Source organism: Strix aluco, chromosome 13 (genome assembly GCF_031877795.1).
Source record: "Strix aluco isolate bStrAlu1 chromosome 13, bStrAlu1.hap1, whole genome shotgun sequence".
In the NCBI taxonomy this organism is placed as follows: Eukaryota; Metazoa; Chordata; class Aves; order Strigiformes; family Strigidae; genus Strix; species Strix aluco.
Genome location: NC_133943.1, coordinates 322,308 through 349,714, shown reverse-complemented (window position 1 = coordinate 349,714; position 27,407 = coordinate 322,308). Strand labels below are relative to the sequence as shown.

Below are 27,407 nucleotides of genomic sequence, written 5' to 3'. Positions count from 1 at the left end.
GGGCACTGCTGTAAATCCCGTGTGCAGCTCCTGCTGAAGCCATCTGACCCAGGTGAGGAGCACCCATCCCTCCCTTCGGCTGCTTTCCCAACCAGAACCTGACGACGTTTGCAGGGGCCCAAGGAATGCTCTGCTCACCCGTGCGTGCGCCCACAGAGCCAGAGCTGCCTTCCCCGCACAGCCCTGGCACCGCAGCCAGCTCGGACTCAGAGAAGCGGGTGATGGCAGCGTGGCCTGTCTGACGCGCGCTCTGCTGCGGGGTTCAGCGGGGGGTCACACTCAGTAGTGCTAATTATACGTTCTCCTTGCTGAAGGTCTAAGCACGCAGATTGGCATGGCAGCCCTCCCTTACCACAAGCTTTGATGTCCCCACTGGCTCAGTAACCCAGCCCAAAGCTTTTATTACTCACTGAGTCTGTTACTCTGTGTGTGCTGCCGCTGAAGATCTTAGAAAGTTTTACTGGATACATATTTACTCTAAACCCAAAAAGCTTTCACCAGCTTAAAGCGACAGTCAGCAGCTTCTCAATAACCTACTTCTTACTGCCAGGACTACGAGGGCATCTGCAAAACTGCGTGGGCTGCTTGGCCCAGCTGGACCACCGCCTCCTGCCTCCCTTCCCGCAGCTCCTGGGCGGCTGCCCATGAGCTGCAGCACCCCAGCAGTCGGCAAGAGACGGGCTGGAAGCTTCCCCCTCCCACGTGGGTCTGTGGGCAGGGAGGTGTCTGCAAGCGCCAGGAAGGGAGCAGGGGAGCAGTGCTGGACCCTCTGCAACCAGGGAGTGCATAGGGAGGAGATAAGGCACCCGACCGCACTGTCCTTGCCATGACACTGCGATGCCTCAGGAACAGGCCCTGGTCTCTACTGAAATTAGACTGGCTGGGGCTGGACGTGAGAAAGACCCTTGAGCCCTATTGCCAAACTTCCTGAAATTTCACTCACCCGTTTTCCAGAAAGTTGAAGGGTGTCCCTATGCTAGGTGGTACCACGTTACTTCATCTGGAGTAGCAGTTAATTAGTTAATAGTAGATAAATGACAATGCAGACAGATGCAGCACGTGGACAGTTTCAAGAGCCGAGCCTGCATCAGCCCCGTGGATGCTGGACAACCACGGTGACTTCAGATCCTTCTTTTGAAGAGATGTGCTTTCCTCCTGGTTGCTATGTGACACTCACACAAACACACAGTAAAACCTGCTTCCCTGGGCCCAAAAATTCAAAATGGAAAAAGATTTCTTTTTTCCATAGGACCTCTTCCAGGTGCAGTCAGTGAGGTGTTACTCACATGCTTCGAAACATCCTCAACAAGAAGCAAGGTCAACTTGAAAGTAATTTAAAACTGGCAATACTCTTACAGCTCATAACCTCCTCAGAAACACCCACTGGGATAAGAGGGCACTAGACGGTTGTGGATAGCCACGATGGGTGACAGGAGCATGGCGAGGAACACCAGCAGCGTCAACACGGAGCAGAAGGCAGGTGCTGCTGCAAGGACTTTGTCACCAGAACAAACCCAGCTCTGGCTGTGGTCGGCCAGAGCTCAGCAGCCCAGGCTCAGCACCTGTCTTAAAGAAAGACCAGGATGCCGCTGACCCAGCTCTAGCGCAAAGGATGAAAGCAGATCCCACCAGCCCTACACGTCTGCAACCAACGGCTCTTACGGACAGGCACAACCTGGGTACAGCGAATATAACCGGTCATGGAATAATCACGGCTCCAATGTCACAATGTTCAGCAGAACTGTAAGGACAGCCCGTCCCCACGCACACAGTCTCCTCCTCCCCATATGTATTTTTTGTATAAAACCACCCTCTCTTCTCTCCTAGCAGATGAGTTACCAGGGGCTGACCTACACGGGAGCACAGCGAGTCCAAGGGACTGAGGCACCACAGCTGGTGCACCCCCTCCAGATGGAACCTCCAGCAGGACACGGGGTCTCGAGGCTGGGCACACGCTCCTACCCCAGCGCACCAGGAACTTCCACCACACAAACTTCAGAGAAGCCTTTCCTGTGCTTGTGCACACCGCTGGAGCAAGGGAGTTGCTGACCCAGAGCCGTGGCTCTCCCTCCACACTCTCTGTCCCCTTCCTACTGAGATCCATGGGGTCACCCCTACTTCTGTGGGGAGTCCAGCCCCAAGTGATGAGTGCTCATGAGCGTTTGACAATCGCACTACTCAGTGCTGTTGGCTCCAGCTCTCTCAATCTCTCACATTCAACTTGAGAGCCAGAGCTGGAGGAAACTGGGAAGAGAGCCCACTGGCTCTGTTACTGAGAAACACAACTACACTGACTTTCACACCATTCCCACCATCCACACCATCTCCCAGAGGCAACACAGAGCTCTGTGGTCCTTCAAACTCCCACTCTGGAGCAGACATGAATGGGAAGGAATCTGAAACTCAGCTGCTTGTGCTGGACGCACGTGAGGTTTGCCAGGAGGCAGCAGGAGACACATGTTGTATGAGGCAGGTGGTGGGCAGGGACACAAGATTTTCCACAGTGAAGCAACTCTGCTTAGTTTTCTCCTGACTAGAATATACATTGGGGCCTTGTCAGAGGAAACAAGAAGGGAAATCAGCAGATGTATGGCCTGAAACAAACTAAACTTCTAGGTCAGCATTTCACATTTTCAAGGAACTGTTAGGTTAAAAGCAGTAGGTGTTGCTGCCACTCCAGCTGGATTACCACCTGATTTCAATCACCTGTCCAAACTGACATTAGGGTGCCAGAATTTGTTAGCAGCCCTATTCAGGACCATTCCTTTCTTTGACCTTTGGACTGAGGTGACAGGCGATGCCATCCACAAAATCCTCGTCTGAGATGATGCCTCACAGAACGTAACAAAGGCTCTGAAAAAGCAGATGTCCCCAGAAGGGATTGCCCTTGACCGTCAGGAGCCCACAGCGACTCCAGCGTGCCCACAGCAAACACCGAGACAACGTCCCTAACAAAATACCAGTTTTCACCCTGTGGCCTGGGGACACCTTGAGGTTTGTGGACCATCCTACGCTGTCCACATGAAGCAACTAAGCACAGGGCTAACACCAGGGTGCTTTAATCTACGGTACAAGACTCCTAACCTCCACCTACGCTGAGGTGTGACAGTGGCCAGAGAGGAAGGTGGGAAGGGGCAGCTGGTGATGCTGACATGGTTCATCACCGACTTTGGCTACCAGTTGCAGCTGAGAGGCCCAGCAATCCACAGGCTTCAGGAGTGACCAGATCCCTCATTTCTCCTGAGCAAGCCCACCTCTGGAGGTGTACCTCGCACTGCGACTGGCCCATCCCTGCACTAACGCAGGGACCCTCACCCCCCCTAAACAGCTCCTGCTCCCCATGTGCACGCAGAGGAGGTGTCCGGGCGAGGGAGAAGCTGTTTCTTCTCTTTGCCAGAAATAAATGAGGTCGAAACCAAACATGTCAAACGGAATATGCTAATATGTGTACACGAGTGACTGCTGCTTCAAGGCCAATTAATTCAATTACAGCCTGATCCTGCAGAGCCGTGACGTGCCCTTGAGTTGGGTGGCTTGGCAAGTGCTTTTCCTTCCCCGGGGCCAGGTTGCACAGTGTCCGGCGCGAGGGCAGGGCTGGGAGGGAGCTGCTGGCCCAGCGGGCTATGGGACCCGGCACTGCCACGGCCGCCGTCCCTCTGCTCGGCCCCGCTGCCGGCCTCGGCTGGTGAGACACTGCCCGCCTGCTAGCTCCGGAGGTAGCACCTCTGCCCAGATCCTCCCTTCAGAGGCATGATGGAAATGCAGAGAGCCCAGCAGAGCAGCCTGTATGTCCCAGTTTTGTTACTGAATACATACATTAATGATTCCCTGCCTTTCTCTCACACACACCCCCTCAAGCCCCCAGATTTCTGCTCTGCCAGAGCTCCTCGCTGCCCGGGCTGCAAGGTTAGCATGAAGGGAGCTGCTCTGCCCCGGGCAGGCTGGCGATGGGAAACACAAACCGCTGTCTCCTGGGGGGCTGGAGCTGCTTCCCCCCCACAGCCCCTGGCTCTGGTGCAGGACAGGCTGTGGGAAGGACACGGGGCTCCTGGCTGTGAGGATGGGCTGGCGAAACCACACAGCCCAGAGAGGAGCAGAATGAATCCAGACTCACCAGGAAAAAAAGGAGGGGAGAGAAACACAAGAGCAAGAAGGTGGTGGCAGCTGGGCTGGCAGAACTCGAGGGTACCTGGCAGCAAAACTGAGTCTGTAAATGGCCTTGGGGGCTCAAGGGCATAAAACCTGAGTGCAGAAGTAGGCTCCAAATTAGATCAGCACTACAGTAAAGAAGCAGAAGTAGCAGAGCATACAGCCAGAATTGCAGGAGAAAATGAGGGGTGCCCCAAGAGACATTCCATTACCAGTCAGGACCGTCCTTGCCCCGCCCAGCCCCTAGCCAGGCAGACCCCCGGTGCCAGTGGCAGGTGACGGGTGCTCCTGCTGCAGTATGTCACCAGACCGCAGGGCCAGACCCTCTGGCACCCACGGCTGGTGCAGCTGCCGGAGGGGGCTGCTGCCACCTTCCTCATCCCACCCTGCAGCCCCATGGACACAAGACACTCGACCCGGACAGGATCCTCCCAGCAACGCTAAGACATGGAGGCTCTTGGCCAAGCGGGTGGTGATCCAGGGCACCAAAAGAATGCTCAGAAATAACTCTTCAGTCCTCAGCCACGAGCAGAGGCCCTGCTGCAGGCTGCTGTGCTGTCATGGCAAAGAACCCTGTGAAAAAAGAAAGTCCAGGGATATCAAGACCTCGCTGCATCCCCTGCAAGAGGTCTGACACCCCTGACCAGCAGATACGGGGAGCACACGGGCACCCCTTCTCTAGTCTAGCTTTTGCCAGCTAAGGAGAGCTCCCCTATCCACAGGCATCTCTAAAACCGCAGGTACCTGGCTGGGGTTGGCTCCCGCCAGCATGCTGGCTCAGCTCCCTGGAAGCATCATTTATTTTACATCCCAGAGAAAACCAGATGCTGTAAACTACTGACAGACCTAAACTCCACCCAGGAACAGATCCTGACTCATGCCACGTGCAGGATAAGTGCAGCTGTGATGGTGGCTCAGCTCCTCTCCCACATGGGATCAGAGCATGTGCTGCATCTGATGGTGGCAGCTCCGTCCCTTCTGCCCCTCAGTTGAATGGAAACACCTGTTACAGACCCAAATCTGTGTGTTGTACAATGGGGCTCGGCTGTTCCCAGCAGAGCGATGGGAAAGATGTTGCTGGATCTGACCCACAGTCACGAGCCAGCCCAGCTGAACAAGCCAAGGTCCAGCTACATTTTCCAGCTTCTCAGCCCTGTCTCCAGGAAGGCTGCTGGCATGTTTGTTTTTTGTTTCTTCCTCCCATTTCCTCCAGCCATCCATAGCAACTGCTCCCCAGCAGAAAAACCAACCTCCTCCGCTTTCCACCTCTTTGCAGAGGTGAGGATGGAAGGGGTCCGTGTGGTGAAAGCTTTCACCCAAAATGAAGTGACAGAGCAAACGCAGCTCTAGCTGGTCTCCACCATGGTCTTCCTTGGGATCAGGGCTGACTGTCAGCGACCAGCTTTGCCCTCACTCAGACCATCTCCGAAGAGCAGGCCACACATGAAATGACTTTTCTGGGTCTCATCATGAAACCTCCTTGTTTTGACGCCATTTGCAACGGCATCTACATTTTACAGTCTTTCTCTACCTCTGTTTGCTTGCACTTGTCAGAGCTGAATCTCTTTTTGTCATTCCTGGCTCACGTCTCTGAGCCCTCAAGACCATGTCAGAATCATTCCTCCCCAGGTGCCATTCACAACATCACTGCCACATGCTGTACCTCTCCTTCCAGGTCACTGGTGATACTGGAGAAGAGCTGTTTCTAACACAGACGCATACAGCTTCCCACTAAATTCACACACACCCCCTCTAAGCCCCACACAATTTTTCCACGGAGCTGCACCCACCTAGTCCATCTGCAAGCTCCCGCCCCGGTGCTGGCAGCGCAGCTGACAGGGTGTGCGCAGGGTCAGGCCATTTCGAGGTCCCCCCCTTCACACACGAGGGCTCAGCCTCCTCCAGGCTGCCCTGATCCATGTGCCCACGGCTGCGGGTGCCGGCCACCAGCCTCCAGCCCGACCGGCCGCTGTGGGACTTCGGTGGGACCACAAGCAAGACCCTTCCGCAACAGTCCAGGGAGCATCCTGCTCGCCCTCCCCTGCAAGAGGAGCCGAGCGGCCCCCTGACATGGGAAAGCTGCTGAGCTACAACCCCAGGACCCTGCTGAATCCTCCTGGAGGACCCGCATCTCGGCAGCTGCCAGCAAGACACCATCCATTAGGAAAGGAAAGCCCCAAAAGCTTAGTCCACCTTGCCAGTGGCACGCTTGGCACGTACAGGAGACAAACACTCCTTCCACGCCTGGACAGGCAGAGCTGGGGTTGTTCTGGCCTGCTGGAGGTAGTGACATCTAAGATAAAAAGAAAAGGAAGAGATTATTTTGGATGGAGCCAAGTATTTTGTTCCAGCCAAACCACAATGTTTCATTTCAATTTAAACCTACTGAAGTTTGTGTTTGACACTTTCAACTACGTTCATAAAAAATGCTTAGAGGAGTTTCCAACACAACAAAGCCTCTTCCAAGTGAGAAAGCAGTGAGTCTTGCCTTGCAAATCTCAAAACGTTTAGCTACTTCTCAGAATTTTTCATTGTTTTCCTTTCTTTCCTAAAATGGGCATCTCAGAAGTCACACAAATGTGTGAGAACAACAAGAAAAGTCCACGTGGCCCATGTAGCTTGTTTGGCTCCCGAGGTATGTCTGTCGATTGAATGCTACCTGCCAGGAGGCTCCCGGCGACACCTCCGTGACAGCCCTGGCAGGACAACAGGCGCCTGGGAACCAGCCCTTCGTTTCTCACCCCAAAGCCAGCAGCTTGGCAGGGACAGAGGCCCCTCGTACCCTGCTGGGCTTCACAGCCCAGAACCACTTCAGACAAGAGAAGCTGCTGCTTCGCTGACACCACGTCCTGCTGCAGGTGTTCTGGTGGCACCCCTCACCAGAGCACTGAGCGAGCCCACTGCTGGTCTGTGGTCAGGGAGAAGCAACCTCAGCTACTCTGGAAGCTACTTGTGAAAACAGACTTTTCCTGATGCAGCAGCAGGTGCAGGTCTTGCTGTGTTTTCTGATAACCTCAAAAAACCCCATACAGTATTAAAAGAAGCATCACCTCTCCTACCTGCTGCAACGGGCTGTTGCTAGAGCATCTTGAGTACAGTGCACCTCATGGCATGCTTGGTGATGTCCCACTGCTCCCATAAAATGTGCCATGGCTAGGATCTGTTACTAGTTGTTAAATGTGGAGAAAAAATATCACTGGCTTTTCAATTTAAATAGAGAATCTTTTGGGGTATCACTTTGCAAAGGTAAAGAGCATTATAAGCCCTATCATGGACACAGAAAAGAACTCCTTGCCCTGCACATGAGCCCCTTCTAAACCACCAGGTCAGAATCCCTCTAAACGCTGCACATTCCGGGGTCATAACACAAAAGAAAGGCAAAAATTCTCTTCTTGGAGGTGGTGCCAGCCAGCCCGCCCAGGGCCCCTGCCTTGTCAGGACAGAGGTCTGCTTCAAGAAGGCTGAGAACAGGCCGGACCAGCGCATGACTGAGTGATCAGCCAACCCCTTTTCCTACACCTGGCTGCAAAACCCAGTTTCTTTTCTGCATAAAAGTTCCAAAAAGACATACATTCTCCCAGGAAAAGCATGAGGTTTTCAAGAACGTATCACCCAGAATAACAACTTGCAGCGTCCTTCCCCAGCCCCGGCGTAGCGAGCTTGGCGTGCCGTCACAATGCCTCACGGATGTGGGGGGCTGGTACCCCCTGTGTCCCCACTCCAACCCCACCACCCACGACACTGGGGCCAGCAGAGCCTTGGCCACCCGGAGCTCAGAATGAGGACAGAAGGAAACCAAGGGCTGTTGCCACAAGGTAGTGTAATAACTCAAACTATTTCCATCTTAGGGGGAGTTTTTTGGAAAAACAAAAGCTCTTTGCAGCAAGCGGGAACTTTTCAACTGAATCCCTAATTTCTATACAGCACTACCCCTGCTGTGTAGCTCCCATGAAATCTAATCGAGTCTTCTTACGTGGCAGGGGGGGTAGTTTATCAAACTTTGCAGTTTTGCATAACTGCTGGCAATAATCTGTATCCCAGAATGAACAGCCAAAGAACTGACCTCTTATTGTGGTGCTTCAGGCATCAGATTTCTTAAAAAACACAAACAAAAATGTGCAGGATTTTTTTCAATAAAGATCAGCGTATCTAGCATTAGATTCCGTGAATTATAATACAGGTTTCACTGCTGTATTTTTGTTTTAGGAACTAGTTCAGTGGCTTGGGTTTGTTCCTGTTGTTTGTAGAAACACCAGAAATAATGTAACTCCAAATCCTTCTCTTAAAAAAAGAAAAAGTAAAACCAAAACAAAAACCTGAGCTCTCTGCTGAACAGGGTGATACTGAGGTTATGAATTAATGCTATCAAAGTACTTTATGATCTCTTCCACAAATGCAAGATCTTAATCTGTGCTACAAGACAGCACACAACTGCAACTTTTAGATCACGCTAAATTCACTGGTAAGGGAAAGGCTGCAGCTGGCTTGGTGCTTCTGCTATAAATTACTGGCAATGGAAACAAAAAAGCTGAATGCTGAAGTCATAGCACATTTTACAAGTGTCAGAAAAAGAAAAGCCAAGAGAGGATCGAGTTAGCTCAAGCTTCCTTCTCCATCTGAGGCAGCCCTGTGCGTCCTTCCAGGATCCGTCACAGAGGCTGCGCGGTGTCACACAGCTGGGCACGAGGAGGCACGTGTGACACCGGCCACTCCAGTGGAGCCCAGGATGGGCTCCAGCACATCTCCTGGAGGGGACAGACCCCTCGCCTGCTTTCACTGCCCAGTACGTTCCCTCACACTCCTGGCTCCTGCAAAGGGCGGGAGCCTCCTCCTCCTCCTCGCGGGCTGACGGAGCTGCCCCAGCCTGCGGTGAGGCTGCAATCCCGTGTTTGTGGGAGCACAGCCAGTTGCCTTGGAAATGACGACTTCACTGCAGAACCACGCAGTGGGACGAGACAAAACGTCTCGGGGTGAGCGTAACAAGCCGAGTGCTCCCGCCCGTGCCACCGCACCCGAGGATGGCAAAAGCAGGGTCTGCACGGCCAAGCAGCAAGGAGCTGCACGGAGGAGGCTGCCACAGGCTCCTGGTTTACCTTTGTCCCAGGCACTGGCACAGAGTGTAAAGCTCCTTCCCCGCTCCTCAAAGCCACGTTGCCTCCACAGATGCACAGCACTGCAGCTCTCCAGTACCTATTCATACATTCCTAGCCCTTAGTGAACATCCTCACCACAGGAATTCAGAGGGTGTTGTCTGCAACCTACAGAGAAACTCTCTTTGACTTCATTATAGTAAAGCAAGCATAATCCACTCCAGTTAGACAAAAGGCATGGCAGCTCTCACGGAAAACTTCACAAGGATAGAGTCCACACAGCCTATTACTGACAGAAACCCGCACCAAGTTAAATTGCTCTTGTTAAATAAGGTCTCTGTGAATAGTCCAGAGCAGAGCAGAATCTGGCCCCCCAACATTGTTCCTCCAAATCTCAAGTGTTCTGCAATAACTACCCTTGCTGCAGCACACCCTCGTACCAGCGAAAGGGGCCTCCTGCTTTTAGCAGAGAGCAAGAGCATCTCTTGTTCGGGCGAGTCCTGCACCAGGACGGGGCACCGCAGCGGACGTGGCCGAGTTCAGAACGCCCATGTGCCCGCACAGGCAGGCAGGAGCCTGCGCAGCCAGGGCCTTCTCCAGCAGCCCCTGCCCCAGCCACCCGTCATTGTCCCTCTCCCTCAATTAACGGGCAAAGCTCCAGTTCCCACTGATGAAGCAAAGGCATGGCACCTAACGGCTCTTAGTCGCATCCCTCGCTGTAGTGCAACCAGGGTTCCACTGTGTCCTGACCCACCACTCAGTTTTTGTCCTTCCAACAGACTGTGCTAAAGCAAAGTCAGGTTGAAACATCCACCTGGGCCCGTATCACACTGGCAGGTTGTATGACATCACGTCTTATCACTGCGCAGTTACACGCTGCAGCTGTCCTCCTGCAGAAACGCTGGTGCGTTAATGGCAGTGAATGCCATTACAACAACAACAACAACAAAGGTGTGTTGGTCTGTTGTACTTCCAAGAAACTGTTCACTGCAAAAATCAGGAGAAACATCTCTGTCTCTGATCTGTGCACAGGCAAGTCTCTTACTTTCAGCTCTCCTAATAAACAAGTTGCCTGGTCAAGGGCAGATGATTTAACCTCTCTCTTTGTTTCTTAATCTGTGAAATTATTCAAAGAAGTTCGATTTGCCCTGACAAAAGAGCCTTTGTGTGCTCTGAATCTGCAGAGTTCAACACAAGCTGCCTCGGTGGCACCCGGTGCCTCAGGATGCACTTCCCATCGGACTGTCGCAGGACTCGGGGATGCTCCCGAACTGGAAGTCGTAGCACCCAGTCACAGGGTTCCTTATAGCCGTGTGTGCACAAGAACACATTCAATGAAGCTTCCCACCTTCTTGGGCAAGACGTGTGGATTGAAAGGGTTTGGATGCTGATGCCTATCAGGTGGAAGGTCTCAGAGGCAGAAATCTAGGAGTGGAAATCACCAGGAAGAGAGGGGGTGTTGAAGGAAAACCTCAGCTACAAAACTCCAGTGATAAGGGTCTACCTAAGACCTTAAAAGGCAACAATATTTCAAACTTTTGGTACGACTAAAAGAAAAGCTCACAGCAAAGCCTGCTGACAGGCCGTTGTGAGTTGCTGCTCCTTTTCCAACATGCAGCAGCATAAAATTGTTAATGCAGTGGTCAGTTCAGCAGCTGCTGTTCCAAACATATGGACAAGGTGGGTACTGACAGGAATAATGTTAATTTTGTTCCTGACCCTGTAAAACAGGCTGTAAAGGAGCAAAGCTCAAAAAGAGGAACCCAATAGTGTGCCGCTAAGAAACCAAAAAGCAGAGGCTGAAGAAAGTAAAGTGTGATGAAGAAACCTCAGAGCAACCCACTGCCCAGCTAGAAGTTCTACAGCAGACATTAAGGGTGGCCTGATGCTCTTCCCCAAAACCGAACCAGGCCGAGCCACGGCTCTTCGCGGCTGCTGCTCCACCCGACCCCAGCCGCTGAGGTCTGTCCGCCACAACCGTCTGCGCTTTATCGAGGCTCACACCAGCCGAGGCTTCTGCAGGGCCCCGAGACAACCGCCCCACTGCTTCAGGCAAAGCTGCAGCCTTGCTATTTACTTCAGTGATTTTTGCTTCCATTTTTAAAAACGGGGGTTTATTACTTTGCCCTGTTCACCCTTGAAAACCAGTGCCCTTAAGACGACTATTTCTACAGAATTCAGCGCCAAACGCCCTCCTTGCCCGACAGGCCAACTCTGGCCTCTCCCCTCGCATACACGAGCAGCAGCGGGCTCGCCGAGGCCCCAGCTGAGGAATTCACCCCACACAATTAACTTATTAATCACCTTTCTGCCAGACCTACCTGATGGGACCAGAACCCCCCAGCCCGGCGCCCTCAGCCAGCCCCTGGCGGGCGGATCCACGCTGCGGCGCCGGATGAGCCCGACCGTTCCCGCCGCTCTGCGCGGGCCGGGACACCTCGCGCCTGTGGCACCTTCAGGTGCTGCCCCGCCGCGCGCTCGGGCCTGGGCCAGCCTGAGGTAAAAATCCGCCCGGTTTGGAGTAACAACTCCAAAAACTCACTTTTTAGGGAGGGGGGGGCGGCATTCTTTCGTCCGAGTATAAAAAGCAACCGCAAGGGCCGCTGAACACTCGGCTTTACCGCTCCGGTAACGCGGCGCCGACCCCTCGATCCTCCCGGCGCGAACCCCCCCGCCCGGCGGGCAGGGTCTGGCTACCCCGGGGGTGCCCGGCCGCGGCTGCCCGCGCCCCGGAGAACCGGGCGGGCCCGACGCCCCCCCACACCCCCCCCCGCCCAGCGACCAGCCCCGGGGGCGATCGGCGGCCGGACGGCGCCCGGGGGCAGCGACCCCCCCCGCACCCCCCCGGCCCCTACCTTGTCGTCCACGGGAGCCGGGTCCTGCAGCCGCTCCTCGTCGGAGGCGGCGCGGAGGTCGCCGGCGGTCGGTCTGGGCTCGGGGCCGGGCTCGGGGCCGGGGCCGGGCTCGGGGCCGGGGCGGGGGGGCGGCGGGGCTCGGCGCTGCCCGACCCGCAGCGCCCCGAAGTCCAGGGTCTTGCTCTCGAAGGCGCCCTCGACGCTGCAGAAGAGCCCCCCGCGCTTCTGCCGGGGCACGGCCGCCGCGCCCGGCCGCGCCAGGTACACCGGCAGCTCCTCGCCGCCGCGCCGCCCGCCCGCCGCCATCCCCGCCGCGAGCCCCGCCGCGCCGCACCGACGGGGCGGGACCGGGCGGGACGGGCTGCACCGACGGGACGGGGCGGGACCGGGCGGGGCGGGACGGGCCGCACCGACGGGGTGGGCAGGGGCTGGCGGGGGCTCCGCGGCGGGGAGGTCCCGGTCACCGGCGTTGGCCGCGGCAGCCTCTCGGGGACCGAGAGTCGGGGCTCGGCAGGGAGGCACCGAGGGCAGCCCGGTGCTGGCCTGGCCGGCCGTTGTTCTCGGCCTGTGCGGGCCCGGTCCTGCCCCGGCGGGTAACGGGGCGCTGCCAGCGAGGGGGCGTCCGTCCCCGAGCGCGAGGGGTGTTGTCGTCCCGCTCGGGCCGCAGGCCCCGGACAGGCACCGGGTCCCACAAACGTCCCAGCTAGACACGGGCAGTGTCAGGCGTGCGAAGGCTTCACACGTGTGTGCAGGCGTGTTCCTGTCACACAGACCCCGCCGGACGCAATGGCACGAGCAGGCGCCGTGTAACTGGGGTTCTGACTTAAAGTTCTTTTTCCAAGTGCTCATTTCTTTATATAGATCAAGTGTACGTAGGACCTGGGCTCAACATCCTGTCAAGTAATTTCTCACACCGTGTATTCATGTTACGAGATGTTGCCAGTTACGCTTTTTTCGACCTTTTTTGTGAAAACAAAGCGGTGCCATTGTCTCTGCCAGTCCTCCAAGGACTAGTGGTTCTCACTTCAGGAAAAATTCACATGGAGCCTGACCCATCGCGGAGAACAATGACCCTGTGATTGTGCCCGGAGAGGGAGTCTGTGGCCACCGGCTGACAGAGGGCTGAAGTTATGAGGGAGGAAACGGTTTGGGATTGTTTCCTTCCTTTTGCACTCTGCGAAACAGTCTGCTTTTGTGGCTGGGCTTGTACCAGTGTCATTAACTCTGTTCCTTTTTTCTCTACCTAAGTGGAACCATCTACAGAACCTTGAATTTTTGACTAATTATTCAGGTCTGAAGGGTTAGGAGAAGAAAGGATCCACTAAATATGAACACCGGGTGTCAGCAAACTTGGGTGAGTTACCTGAACCACACCGTGTTACACAGCAGAGTAAAACACCAGTCGGTGTCTACCCTTACTTTCTCAAAGGCAACACCAGAGAGGGTTACATTTGGTTATTCTCGCAATCTTGCATAACTTTAATAAGCAGCTGCCCTGGCTTTGTGGCTTCACAGCATTTACCACCACGGGCTTCGTGCCTGCGCCAGAGCCCCGCTGCTCGCCCGACCGGGGCGGCGCCGGGGGCAGAGCCCTGCACTGCTGCCTTCGCTGCCGTGTTTCAGGTGCAGGGGCAGCAGCAGTGCCTGGCAGCTAAGGAAGGAAGTGTCCCTTCAAATAGCCAGAATGAGTTTGTTTTGTAGTTTTCTTCTACTACTGCTCCCCTGGCAAACGCTCTCCCTCGATAACCGGGTGCTTAGCAGCGAGACCACCGGCGCAGTCCAGACGGATGCACACAGAGTGGCAGCCCACCAGGTCTTCCCCTTCCTGAGGAGCTGCCTGAGCCTGAATGAATTTATCCTCCTCTGCTGCAAGCTGGATCCACTGAGCAGAAGCTGAAAACCATCTCAGCCAGCCTCTGCCCCTAGCAAGGGGGAAAATTTACACATCTGCTGATCTCAGAACTGGTAGCCAGAATAGTTCAGACAGCGAGCAGAGCCCCTGCCTTCTAGTTGCCAAGTAATAGCACGTGAGGAAGTGAGCCTTTCCCGGGCCAAAAAGCTTGCTCCTGGGCCACAGACTGCCCCGTGGCTTTGTGCACTGACCATGGTGACGTTCGAGCGACCCCTTGTTTTGGTTGGGACCTCTCCATATGGTTGTGTAGCTTTATGGGGAATTAAAATTCCTTGGAACGAGGCCTGGCCTTTGTCTGGTTCTGCAAATGTGCAAAAGTTTCAGCATTGTACTTTAATAGCAATATTTATTCAAATCCTGATTCTGATGTTTATCTTTCCTAGTGCCTTGCTGCATAAATGGTTGCACTGAAGTTATCTGCAACAGTAAAGGAGTACGGGGGCTCTTCTAAGCAGTGAAGGCTTTAAAATCTGGCCTTTAATGGAAATTATTCACTGTACAAAAGGTAATTCTTTATTTTATTTCTCAAGTTGCTGTTTAGTTTTAAGATTCTTTTTGCTGGGTGTTGTAAGGCCTCTAGTTCAAGAATACCATGAAGACTGTCGTTTGGGTTCATTGTGTGTTCACTGCAATAGCCTTGCTTTTGAGCCCAGCAAAATGCATTATTTATATTTCTGTATACGTATGTCTCAGATCAGATTTGAAGCTTTTAATTATACAATGACAAAATGTCTGTCCCCTGTAATTAAGCACATTTTCTTTGAATCACATGCTTATATGCTAGTTGACAAAAATGCTTTTGAGGCAAACAGTCATGAGTGGTGCATCTTCAAACCCTGCTGGTAAACCAGATCTCCTCTCGCTTGCCTGTGCAAAGTAGATGAGAGAGATGAATCAGGGAGGGGATCCCACAGAACGGCTGTGCCCGAGGAGGTAGAGCTGGCGGGCGTCTGAACTCGTGTACGTGGGTGCTGCCGCAGGACCCGCCAGAACCAAGGCGTCAGCCCTGCGGCGCGTTTCCTTGGCTCGAGGACTGCATTTGCATCCTGACCCCAGAACGAGAGCGCCTGTCCCTTGTGGGTCAGGAGCCTGAGCCCAGCCTGCCAGAAGAAGAAAGAAACAGGCTAGTATTCTGATTTAGGGAGCAGCATTTATTTTATGGGAAATTACATTTTGTAGTGGCAAGCTTCTAATTTACGTCTGGCTTGACTGTGTCATTCTAGTTGAGTAAGAACTGCTGTTATTAAGCAGCACTCAGAAATGGAAATTGGTCACGTTACAGGGTGCACTGCACTAGTTATGAATGGGGGCACTGGGGAAGCCTTCTTGGAAACGGTCTTTAGGCAAATCCCTTTCTGCAAAAGGATTAGTTAATAAGATGGGACATAATCACCCCGTCTGGGATGGGCGTTTTCTTACTGCGCACACTCAGCCCCTGTGTTGGTTTCCTCTGTTGTTCTCATCATCTGCTGCCAGAGCATCAGCTGGGTTTCCCGGGGAATCGTGGGCTACAAGCCATGACTGCCCAATCCGCTGAGTAACCAGTGATAGGCACAACGTGCAGTATAATTTTCAGAAGCATTTTCTCCGTGAGGCTGCCCGCTTACTAAGTGTTATCTTCTAAATGTTTGAAGGGGAATTGAAATTGCCAACTGAATCATTCAAACAGCAAAGGTATTGCCAGAGAAGTCGTATTAGGTCATCTTGCCTGCCACTGCCAAGGCACCGTTGTTCTTTGCCAGGTATTTTCTGATGATTTTGCTAATTTATTTTCCATTTGTCAGGCTGGCAGGCAGTTTTTTAATTGGAAAACCTCCATTGGCAAACTTCTGGGCTGGGTCCCGGCACAGATGCTTTGTGCAACATCATTCTGTCTATGATAAAAATAGAAAAGGATTAAAAAAGCGCGAAGCATGTCCCAAATTGTGGCTTCCTGTTCACATAATGTTGCCTGTGCCACTGGAGGTTGTTCATTACACCAGGAGGTTAAGATCTTGTTGTGTTTCCCTTGTCTCACTAATAAGGTGAAATCCACTGGCCCTCACTTTTGTTTTAGCCTGTTAGTGAAGCAGAATCACAGTGCTAAATACTACAGCTGGATTTTATCAAGCAGTGGATAATTTCAGGATCAGTGGTAAATATCTGGAGTTCTTTAGTCAGGTGATCTTCATGGGCATCTATCAGTAAACAGAAATAAATACTGCGTTTCAAAGCATGAGCTAGTAAACTGCCAGAAGGAAGCACCCCCCTCTGCTTACAATACAATAGTGACTTCATCCCATCTGCTTCCTATAGGGTTTGATAAAACTGCATCCCTTTATTACATGCATGATAAGTAGCAATGATTAAATTAGTCAGAAATATCTTGTTTCATGCAAAGTTAGAGCTACCTTCTCCTAGTCTGCAGTCCTGATTTACTAGGGTGTCCTGTGTTAGGAGACTGCCAGATAAACAGGATTGTTTTGCTGATTCATTCTTGCAGCAATGTCAGGACAGCCTCCAGCACTGCATTTCATGTGCCTCAGGGAAAGTCAGGCTAAGGACAAACACAGAAGAAAGAGTGAAAGAGCCAAACTTGACAAGCAAACCTGCTTGTCATACTTGCCTTTAGAGGCAGAGGTCAGAGACGGATGGTCAGTGTGAGGTTAATAGTTGGACTAGGTGATCTTCAAGGTCTTTTCCAACCAAGATGATTCTGTGACTGCTGTCTCCATCAACCAGGGAAGGCCAGTGGCTGGTACTTCCATCACCATGCTCCAGTTTCTGAACTGTTGCGCGTAGTGGGTTAGAAGGTCAGAACAGACCTCTGTGATCCTCCAGGCTGCTCTGCACGTCAAGGGCTTCTCCATCTCACCTCTGTATATCTTTCAGAAAACCATCTGATCTACACTTTTAGTGCTGGGAGTATGTGACAGGAACAGTAAGGGCCTAAATCAGAGTCCTACCCTTGCCATTAAAAATGGGCAACCCATGTCTCCTCTACTTCAGGTTCCAGCAATAGACCCCTCATACACATCCATCCGTGAGCTTCAGGGGCCTCCTGCATCAAGTATCTGCACCCCCATATTGGCACTTACGGACTGTGATCAGGTTCTGCTTACCTTTCTCTTTGACATGATGATTGTATTGTTGTGATTCCCTCCCATTCCAGCCTGTGCCAGGGATCACCAGCTACTCCTCTCTGTGCCTGCTTTTATTCCCGGACAGGACTTTGAGGACTAAGCTGAGATTTCCTTGTTTCCATGGTGTTGCACTTGACCTAATCAACCACTGCAGACCTGAAGCGGTATTGCTTTCAACCTCCCTGCCCTCAGCTTCAGGAGAGTACACTGAAGCTCTATAGCAGACCCAGGTGGTGTATCTAGAGGTAATTAGTGATTACATGTCAGTGATTACATGCCTCTAATCAGTAATTAGATGTCAACAGAGTAGAATTATAGTGGATTTAAAGGTACTATGTTTTTGATTACTTGTTTGTTTGTTTGTATGGTTTCTTGTGACTGTGAGGAAGCCAGCAGTGAATGGACAGGCTAGTGAAGCAGGCAGGGCTGCCATGTGTGCACGTTTTGTCATGGCCCTCTCACCTCTGGTCTAACCCATGACATAAGCATCTTTGCTATGTAAATACCGCAGGAACCGGGCTGTGACTGAAAGATTGCAGTCTGCTTGCCTGTCATCCATTTGCTATCACTTTGGAGGAAAACGCTGTTCTCTAAACTGGAGTGACTAATGTCTGGCAGCCACTAGAACTGTGCTCGCCGTGGCCAGGACTACTTCTCAATTTTTGCTTATTCAGATGAAAAGTAACTGAGAAACAGTTGTCATCTAATGATGTGTAAAGCTAGACTGTGCTAACTCGGTAAGACGGTCCTTATTGTGCCGAGAGAGTCGAGTCCACTGCTTGCTGTCTAGCAGCAGTCCTGGCTCAGCGTCAGCCACAGGCAAGGCACTAGCAAGAGCCGAGCAAAGCCTTACTACCTAGGAGAAGGAAGAGTTGGCTCTAGCACTGCTTTAGGACTCAGCTTTTCCCTGGGGAGTCATGAATTTACCAGGATAAACTGTATTGGAGAGATCAGTGACTGGCCAGCGATGTGCAGGAGGCAGCTCACTGCGGTGTGATCAGCGGGTGAGCACCGGCCACCAACGAGCCGAGTGACGGGCTCCTGGACGCTGCCACGACTTCTCCCTCCCATGCTGCAGAAGGAGCTCATGTCACCGGGGAAGTGCCGGTAACTGCAAGGACGGGATCGCAGGCAGTGTGGCCGTGCGCGGGGGGTGCCCCGGGCAGCAGAGTGGGGAGAGACACTCCCACTATTTCTGTTTCTTTCCAGGCTGGGCCAGGGAGCCATGTGCTAACTGCTACAGTTCTGTCCTCCATCTGCTTGAAAGCAGGGGCGGGGGAAGGAATCACGAGAGAGAGATTTATCCTTGTTGGCCAGAGGATGAACCTAAATCCTGGCTACAGTCTCTATGTGTTGGAGGAAGACACGGCAGGAGAGAGGTATCTCAATGGAAAGATAAGTTTTGTAGATTTTATTTAAACTATAACTGTTGATGTTTTAGGCATCAAAGAGAACAGAAAAAAGGCCCAAATGCGAAGATCCTTGTTAGCTCCTCAAACATCAGACATGTCACCTTCTGATCAGCTGAGGTCCTTTAGAGTTTTGCTGAAGTGTGTTTTTTCAGGTAAGCAGACAGTTCTGAGAATTGAAAAGAAGCTACATTTGCTTTCAGCTTTAATATACTTATGTAATTCTAACCAAGTCAGTAATGGCCAAAACACATTATGAAAATAATTTGTATTCATTTAATTAGCATAGGTCATCTGACAGCTGCAAAGTTTCAGGAGACCAGTAAGTGCCACCAGTACAGACTGGAGTCAGCGACAGCAATGCATGAAAACCTTTCCGGCGTGGCCTTCCCCTGTGTGCACAGCTCCCGCTCTCCTGCTGCTCCCCAGCCTCGGCACAGGGCTCCCAAGGACGCTGCGGTGGAGTTGGTGAACCGCCAGTGCTGTACTCAATCCTCGGGTCAGCCATCATTAGCCATCATTAGTCATCATTAGCTGTGTTCTGTAGCAGGGAGGTGATTCTCCCCCTCTGCTCTGCTCCTGTGAGACCTCACCTGGTTGCCCAGAGAAGCTGTGGCTGCCCCCTCCCTGGAAGGGTTCAAGGCCAGGTTGGACGGGGCTTTGGGAAACCTGGGCTAGTGGAAGGTGTCCCTGCCCAGGGCAGGGGGCTGGGACAGGATGGGCTTTAAGGTCCCTCCCAACCCAAACCAGTCTGTGGTTCTGTGATTTGTTCTATGATTCTGTGACTCCATCAGCCAAGCACAGCGTAGCAGCTAAGGCTCTGAGACACAGTGGGAACAGACAGGAGAGAAATGAATGAGCTCAAGGCACTTCAGGGAACACCTTGATGTTTATACCATGCATTGCCGGGAAAAAAAAATGGGCAAGTTTCCCTGGGTATAAAGAGCAGAGAAAGCAGGGCAGTAAAGACAAGAGTTTTTCAGCAGATCCAGTGCCAGCAAGCCACACCTCCAGCTTATCTAATTATATTAATAATTGTGTTCAGTCTGTATTCGCTGTCCCACCAAACTTCCCTTTGAAACCCCTGCCAAATTATCCCACCATTAAGGTCTACCCCTTCAACACAGGTGTTAAAATAGATAAAAATAGATAATGTCTGTCTATGTTTGCTTGCTAACTATGTCCTAGGGAAAAACATGCACAGCTTGTGGGCTCCCCTTTTCAGGGAATAGTAGAAAAAGGCTCTGTATCACCAAAATGCATCACTCAAACACATCCTGCCCTTCACTCCTTTGCAAGCGGTCTTGGAATGGGTGTTCCCTAAACTCATTTTCAGCCACTGATGTGAAACCCAAGACTCTGTCAGAAGGCCGAACGCAAGCTCAGCTGCATCGAATGCACCTGGAGGTCACCTGAAAAAGGGGCACTTAGTCCGGAGTAAGTCCTGCCACAGCAAGGTCAGTGTCAGGCCCATGATGTACCCAGAGGCTGGGGGAGAAGAGCAGATTGTGCCAGTTCCAGACCACCTGGTGGATCCCTGTTTCCCAGGGAAATCGTCCTCTGACCGGACAGGGAAACTTCCCGGCCGGACCGTGCCGACGTGCACAGCGGCTGAGGGTCCAGGCCACGGGGCTGGGAGTGAAGGGAACCTCCAGACAAGGTGGGTGTGCAGGCAGGGTTATGCTCCTAGCAGCAGAGGTTAAAGTTCTTAGTAACTTTTGCTTCAGTGGACCAAAAAAGGAGACAATATATTATTCCCCCAAATGCTTTAATTTTTGCTTTTTTCTGCTTGATGTGTTGTTCTTTTCTTTCTCTGTGATGGCAACAGGCACTTCGGTATCAAACTGCCCTGAGTGGCTGCACATCCAAGGTGAAATTTGTGACCCCATGTCGGAGGCTGGAAGTGGAAGCCACAGGTATGTCCTGCTCACTTCAGGATGCTGTTACGTCTCTGGGCCTGGGTCTGCGTTTTCCTCTGCAGAAGAGAGTGCAAAGTGTTGAGGAGGAGGAGGAGGACGCTCCTTTCCACCCTCAGCCCATGCATCAGTGCCAGCTGAAAGGGTGAGACAATAAAAATCTCGCTACCTAATCTCTAACAATTTTGGAAGACTAGTTTAGAGGGGGTAAGGATTATCTGGCTTTATGGGATTACCATGTTGCACAGACACCAAATTAACATCAATGTTTTGTCTTTATAATACATGGTCATACCCACATTTGCTCAGGCTGGAGGGGCTTTTCCTAACTTCTGGCTTGATTCTTTCATCCCGGCTGCTTTTACTTCTCAAGCGATGGCTTTGAGTGCCATACCCCGGGCAGGCTGCAGCGGAATGAGCTGAACTGACTCATCGCACCGCAGGCTTGTTCCTGTTCACTGGGGACTTGTGCGCCACAAAATACCATTGGGCTGAGTGTCACCACTCTGTGAATTATACTAAGTATGAAAAAATAAAGACCAAAGAGAGACACACCAATGAACGGATAAAGAGCCAGATGCTTTCTTGCTGGAGAGGCTGTAACCTAGGGTCCAAACTGCAGCATTTTGATGAGGGACCTTTATAGAGCATGGGAGAGTTATGAATGTCAGTGGCTGTGAACTTTCAAACCACTGAGGTGTTTTGGACTAGAAAATTGTAAAAGGCAGCATATTAGTAATTTCCTTAGCAAAGCATATGAATGTTGTATCTGTTCATGATAAACTCATGAAATAAATCTGCACCCCAGATGTGCTAATGCCTTAACTGCAACACAGCTTTCACACATCCCATAAAACATACAGACAGTATTTTAAGAATTTCAGACCTGTAACTGCCAAATGAACCGCTCAGTCTGTGAAGCTAAAATCCTTTCCCGTTTCCCTATATTTGCCCCATTACTACATATTTCTCTTGGTAAAAGTGGATAAGAGCACGGCAGGTTGCTTTCGCAATGTGGCCCTTCTGCTTCACTGTGTTTGCCTTTTACCTCCCCACTATTTCTGATGTGTAACTGTGATACGGCAGTGAGGACCTGCGTGTGTCACACACAAATATCTGCAGGTGGTCACACGGTTTTATGTACAATATCCAAGGTATGTTCTTACAGGTTTAGACTAAGTGACCATCCATCATTAGAGTATACAAATCCTTCATTCAGTGCCTAGGCTAGCTGATAAAAATCCAAGTAACGGATACCAGAGTGACCTCTGGAAGTTCCTGTGCTAAGAATGTAAAAACAGAGCCTTGTCTTTCCTGCCAAGCTGGAATGCTTGAATTCTTTTCACAGCCCCTATCAGTTAAGCAACTGCAACTGTACTGGCTGGTTCACCTGGGGCTTAAAGAAGGCTCTTTGGGGAGCTGGACACTTTAAGAGTTCCCTGTTTCATATACAAAGGAATCTAAACTGCTGTAGGTTGTTGTCTTTTTATTACAATACTTGGTGGATATTGCCATCCTCATCTCCTTCATTCTCTTCGTTCTCTGAAGTTAAAGGGGAAGCATAACACCAATGCTTTCTAGCTCTGTCTAAAACCAACAGTCTTGTTTGAGAGTGTGTGGTGGTTCTGGATGAAGAGATTTACAGTGTGCTTCCTGAGCATCCCTTCTGGAACCTGTAATAGCTATGGGGTACTTGAACTCCAGCTCACATAGCTGCCCACTGCTTTTCTCTGGCTTGTCTTATAAACATGTAATATGTGTGCCTTTCCCCTGTTAAGGAGCTTGTACTTTTTCTGTACTTTCTTTTGTTTGAAGCTGCAATTTATTTACTTAGACTTGCACAGTAATAGTTTCTAACTCATTAGTGGTTTTCCTTTGAGTATTGCAAAGCACTTTCCACAACAGTGAGGAAAGGAATTTTTCTCTGCAGAGCTTTAACAACAAGGGCAGCTACAGCAGAACCAGGAGAAGTGGAGCGCTGGGGACAGAGTAGGTGTCAGCAAGGTATACTGCAACTGAGGAAACCTGCTGCTGGGAGCGTGGCACGGAAAGCCCTAAAATATGCTGACTGATAGAATTACAAGATACTGTGGTTCTCATCCTGAAAAAGTTTCACACATCCTACATCGATGTTTAATGCTATTTACATAGTTTAGAGTGTTTCCACGTTTTTAAGTTAAAGGTAATATCAGAGCTTGCAAACTCGGGACCTAAGAGGTAATCGCAGTCAGTGCTACTTGTCAGAATGATCATGTAGAATTTTCTTGGGTTTCATTCACAAAAATCTTTTTTAGGTACCTAAAGAAGACGGATTGATCTTCCTGTGTGCTGCGCACTTCCAGATCTGCCATTTGCCCTCCTCCTTTTTCAGTGTACTCTCTCCATTAATTCTAAAAACCATTCGTTGTATTCTCTTCATGCTTGGACAGGAGTTCAGATCCCTAACTTGGAAACTGCTGTTGAAAAATGTTGTCTTTTGCCAGCGAAGTTTCTGGAAGGGCAGTGAATTCCCCACTGAGGGGGAAAGGCAGTGCTTTCAGACCTCCTTTATCTGTCTCCAGGAAGCAAAGCTCATTATGTTTCCCTGGATCATGCAAAGCAGAGTAATAATCTTGTTTTGCAAAGATTGTTTTCTGTCAGGTTAATGTTGCTGTACTACTGGGATGGCTGAAAACATACAAACGATGTACAAACAAAAGACTTCCAGTTCCAGAAGCTTTTCCATTCAAGTCTCTGACTGCACATAACTTAATTAGGTCTATTACAAAGAAATAAAAATTAATGAGCCACTATTATATGAGCCTTACTGCATTTATATCGCAGTTTGTTCATCAAGAAAACAGTCTGCTCAAGACCTCAGCCTTTAAAGCATCTGGGAGTCAGCAGCCACCAACGAGCAGATGTGTAGCTCAGCCAAGGAGATGCTGACCTGTGAGTAGAGCCTGAACCAAGAGCACAGCAGGAAAGCATGCCAAGAGTTTCTGCTGCGTCTTTAACAATGGAGAGAAGCATCATCCCTCCTAGAAGTACTGATAGGCGTCCCCGGCCAGTTTTGGGTGTAGTTGCTGGATACCGAGTCAAAGCATTTCAGAACAACAGTTCATGCAAAGGATTGCACGTCCTCTGCGCAAGGCAGCTCTCCCTGCAGCAGATGGCTTCTGTGGGTGGGTACCAGGCCCCGTTCGCAGCCTAAAGGCATTCTGGAGCCGTTAGATCATCCCAGTGTGGCTGACTGCAGGAAGGAAGCGGGTGTCTACGGTGGTGATGAACTCCCTCCCGCCGCTGCTGGCCCACCCGAGCACCGAGCAGAGCTAACGCACTGACAGCGCCAGGAGCAGGCGGAGCTCCACGAACCGCTGCCGTAAGACACGCTCTGTCCCGCTCGGTGGGGAGACTCCTGACTTGAACTGGTGAGTTTGTTTCTTCTGAATGCAGAAGGCTTTTCTTAACTGCTCTTACTGCTCACCATGTCACATTTCTTTATGATGTGAATTGACCTATATATTTAGACAGTTGTTAAGAACCCAATTCCAGAACAATTTTTAGTGACTTTACTCCAGTTCCCAAACTAATGTCAGATTTCCAGCATTTCAGTCATTTTTACAATTGCTAAAGCCAAGCATGGGCAAGTTTTGCCTTTCACAGTTCTGGCAGTCAATCTTTGTATTTCTGCTATAATTTTCATCAAAACATTTTTGGTCTGATTTTTATGAGAGTAGCTCAAGATTTCTTTAGGTCAGTGGTCATATCTTAAAATGAGTATAGAAGGTGAGTGTATTTTTCCTGTCCCATTATTGGTCTACATTTGTAAAATCACAGCTTTCCTGCCACATTCTTCGCACCCAAATACTAAAATGGTAGACACAGACACTTCCCATCCAGGCCTTCACCTCCCGGCCTCAGGGCCCTGCAGCACAGCACCACAAGGTTCAAGCAGGAATTACTTCCCTGCCAGTTTTCTACCCACCTTCTCTGGACTCTTAGGCTGGGCTGTTATCTCTGTGCCACCTCTGTAAATCAGGAACAACACCACTCATCTAAACTGTTGCTGCTGGTTTAAGCACAGTCTTGCTGGTGCCTTGCTCTGCCCGCTTGCCGAAACCCGACAGCGGCGAAGGACTCAGCTGGCACTGGATGTTCAGCCCCAGGGAGAGGTTAATCACCAGGTTCTTGTTCTGGGAAACATTCCAGCACAGGCTGTTGGTAAGGGTTTGTGCCAGCCCAGTTATGCCCTGCTTGAGTTTATGCTGAAGGTTTTCCTTTGCTCACTGTTCCTGTCTTCTCTTCCCCTCCTCAGTCTCACATTTTCTGGCACCTGAGGAGTCAGTGCCCGAGGGTGGCTTCAACTGTCCCAGCCACAACTGGAAGGATCCCCAGTGCTTTGGGGAACCCCGGGGAGGGAGGAGTGCCCAGTAGGAACAAGCCCGTTCTCGGGGGCTGCGAGGCTGTTTGTGGCTGTTGCTGCAGCAGTGATGAAGGGCCAGGGGGAGTGGTCAGCTGTGCCTCTGGGCTCAATAACACCATTTCATGTAGGACATCAAACAAGAATGTAATAACTCAGCAACTCTGCCTTAGGAGTCTAAAGGAAACCAGATGAAGCTATGCAATTTTTTACACTATCCAGATTCTTTCTGCAAGTCACCTTGTTTTATAAGTATTCATTCTCCCCGAGTCCTCTGAGGGTCAGAATCCAATAAATGTACATATTTGCGTGATTTTTGGTTCAGGCTTAGCATGAGAGCTTTGGACACTTTATTCGCAGAACAAACTCTGTCTTGTGAGCTAAGTAAGATTCACTTATTAAGTCTCAGCTTTTAACCTAGCTTGCCAAAATTCCTCCTGGTAGCTACAGCATGCAATAATCTTCACCCATTTATTCAGTGGCACCACCTCAAATACTGTAATCTTAGAGATCCTGATCTCATGATTTTTGGCTTTCCCTTCAACAGATTAGTTACTGGACCTTGAAAATCCATTTCATACAGCCAGGCAAATGCTGTAATGTATTTATTTTAATATTTAAATACTTATCCTAGTTCATGATGACTTTCTTTTAATATACCATGTTCTTTTTTGTTTGCTTTTCTCAAATATCAAGGAGAATGTGTATTAATATATAGTGAATTATAAGCCTGAATGGCCTAAGGCTTTCACCTAAAGCATTTTTGGAGTTGATACCTATGTGAATTTTAATCTGTGAACTGTAAAGTATAACATAAGTCATATACACAGTTTGAAATTGTAGCTTTCTTTTGGTTTGCTGTACATGTTCCCATCTAGATAAAACATACATATGATCTATGTAATAGAATTCATAATTCTGTGCAGGTCCAATTTCATTTTTCCATAAATATTTCATGGGTAAGCTCCAAGTCAGGATTATTTGGTGAAGACGCTCAGGGAGCTATTGGATAACAAAGACAGACAGCCGCCTGTGGAAAGCCCACCCGTAGGAAACGTGGTGGCATTTGTCAGTTGAGCTGGTATTTACGAATCATTCTGTCACCTGTATGAGGGGAGAATATGGTACGTCCTTCCGAAGGCCAGATGGTGACTCCGTGTATCATCAGTGAGGAGGGGATCTGCATTAGTGTAAGCAGTCAGATCACAATTTTGTGATTCCTCCAGATGAGAGAATGTTTTAAATCTAAACCAAATGCTGCCAGGGCAGAGCTTAGAGCCCTTCTGACACCAAACCTGGTTTGGGTCCAGAGAGAGAACGACCCTTCTCCTCCCGCACCCCTGTGGTGTTTGGGGAGGAGATGTGCTCTGCGCGTGCTGTCGCACACGGGTCATGCCCGGCGGTTCCAGCGCGGGGCTGCGATGGCAGCGATGAGTCGCGTTGGCACGGCACAGCGCCGTGCCAGAGGCACCCGCAGCCACAGGCAGAGCCCCCAAAGGTGCCGGCCGGGTCCCACGGGGCAGCCGGCGCTTGCGAGCTGGGACGGAGCCACCTCAGTGCCTGTGGACGGAGTTCGGCTCCGCGGGACTCAACGCGGGTTTGCTACAGGCGATTGCTGGTGTGGGGGCACGAGATTCCCAGCAGTCTAGAGCTCATATGGGCAATTAAGTCAGGCTTAGTGTTAAAGTCAGCATTTTTGACTGGAGGCACTGAAAACCTATTTGGTGACTGTCTTGCCAGATCCCAGGGTTTTGTTATTCATCTCTGCAAGGCCTTACATTTACTGCTGTGGGTAAGGGATGTCCCCAAGGCATGAGTACAGACAGGGCACCAGAGTATAAAGTTGAAGAGCTTGAATTTCCTGCTCCTGCCAGGCACTCATAGCTCAAATATGGGTGTTTTTCCTGCGTCTGAGGCAGTTGAGGAATTCAGGCAATGTCCAGCATTAGGGTCCAGGCTACCACTGGTGTTCAGTTTAGTGATGTCTGTGGAGATCAGGTAATTTCTGCATTTTACTGGATAGACTGGTGTAGGATAAGGCCAGAAGTAAACAAATGAGTTTTCGTTAATTTGGGTATGATGGGAAGCAGGGTGGGTGACTGCATCTCAGGACCTTCCACTAAAGTACTGCTGGTTCTAGGTGGGGCCTCCAGCTTCATCTGTGCTGAAGATGTTTTCTCTCCTAGCCATTGTCGTGTGGCTAAATCTGGAAATAACAAATGTCACAGGCACAGGCCGACAGCTTAGATTAGGATTGTTTTTAGGGTTAGGGATCTGGAATAAAAGAGTTGATGACTTCAGTTTACAGATGACTCTTGTTTAGTCCATGCCAATGGGGTCACCTGCTTGGTTGCCAATTGCTTTAGTTCTTGTGTCCCAGGGTTCAAAGGTACCAGTTAAGTGCAGTGCTAGAGTAATATCAGGGTCCATTTTTGTGGGATCTGTAGATCTCGGTGTATGATTTGTTGTACAATTGTCTGGGACAGAATTAGGCACAAAGTAGCAGGAATAATGAGTTTTCACCTGCTCCAAGGCCAGGATTCAGTGAGATA

The 27,407-nt window shown here is 50.8% G+C and overlaps 1 protein-coding gene across 1 annotated transcript in view; it reads right to left on the bottom strand.

The window, feature by feature from the left end:
- The window catches only part of DPYSL3 (dihydropyrimidinase like 3), a 36,555-nt gene extending 24,140 nt beyond the window's left edge, over nt 1–12,415 (bottom strand). The window contains exon 1 of the mRNA XM_074838304.1: nt 12,095–12,415. Within this exon, the coding sequence (XP_074694405.1) occupies nt 12,095–12,400 (306 nt within the window). The 5' untranslated portion in view covers nt 12,401–12,415. The remainder of the gene's footprint in view (nt 1–12,094) is intronic.
- Nucleotides 12,416–27,407: the final 14,992 nt, after the last annotated feature.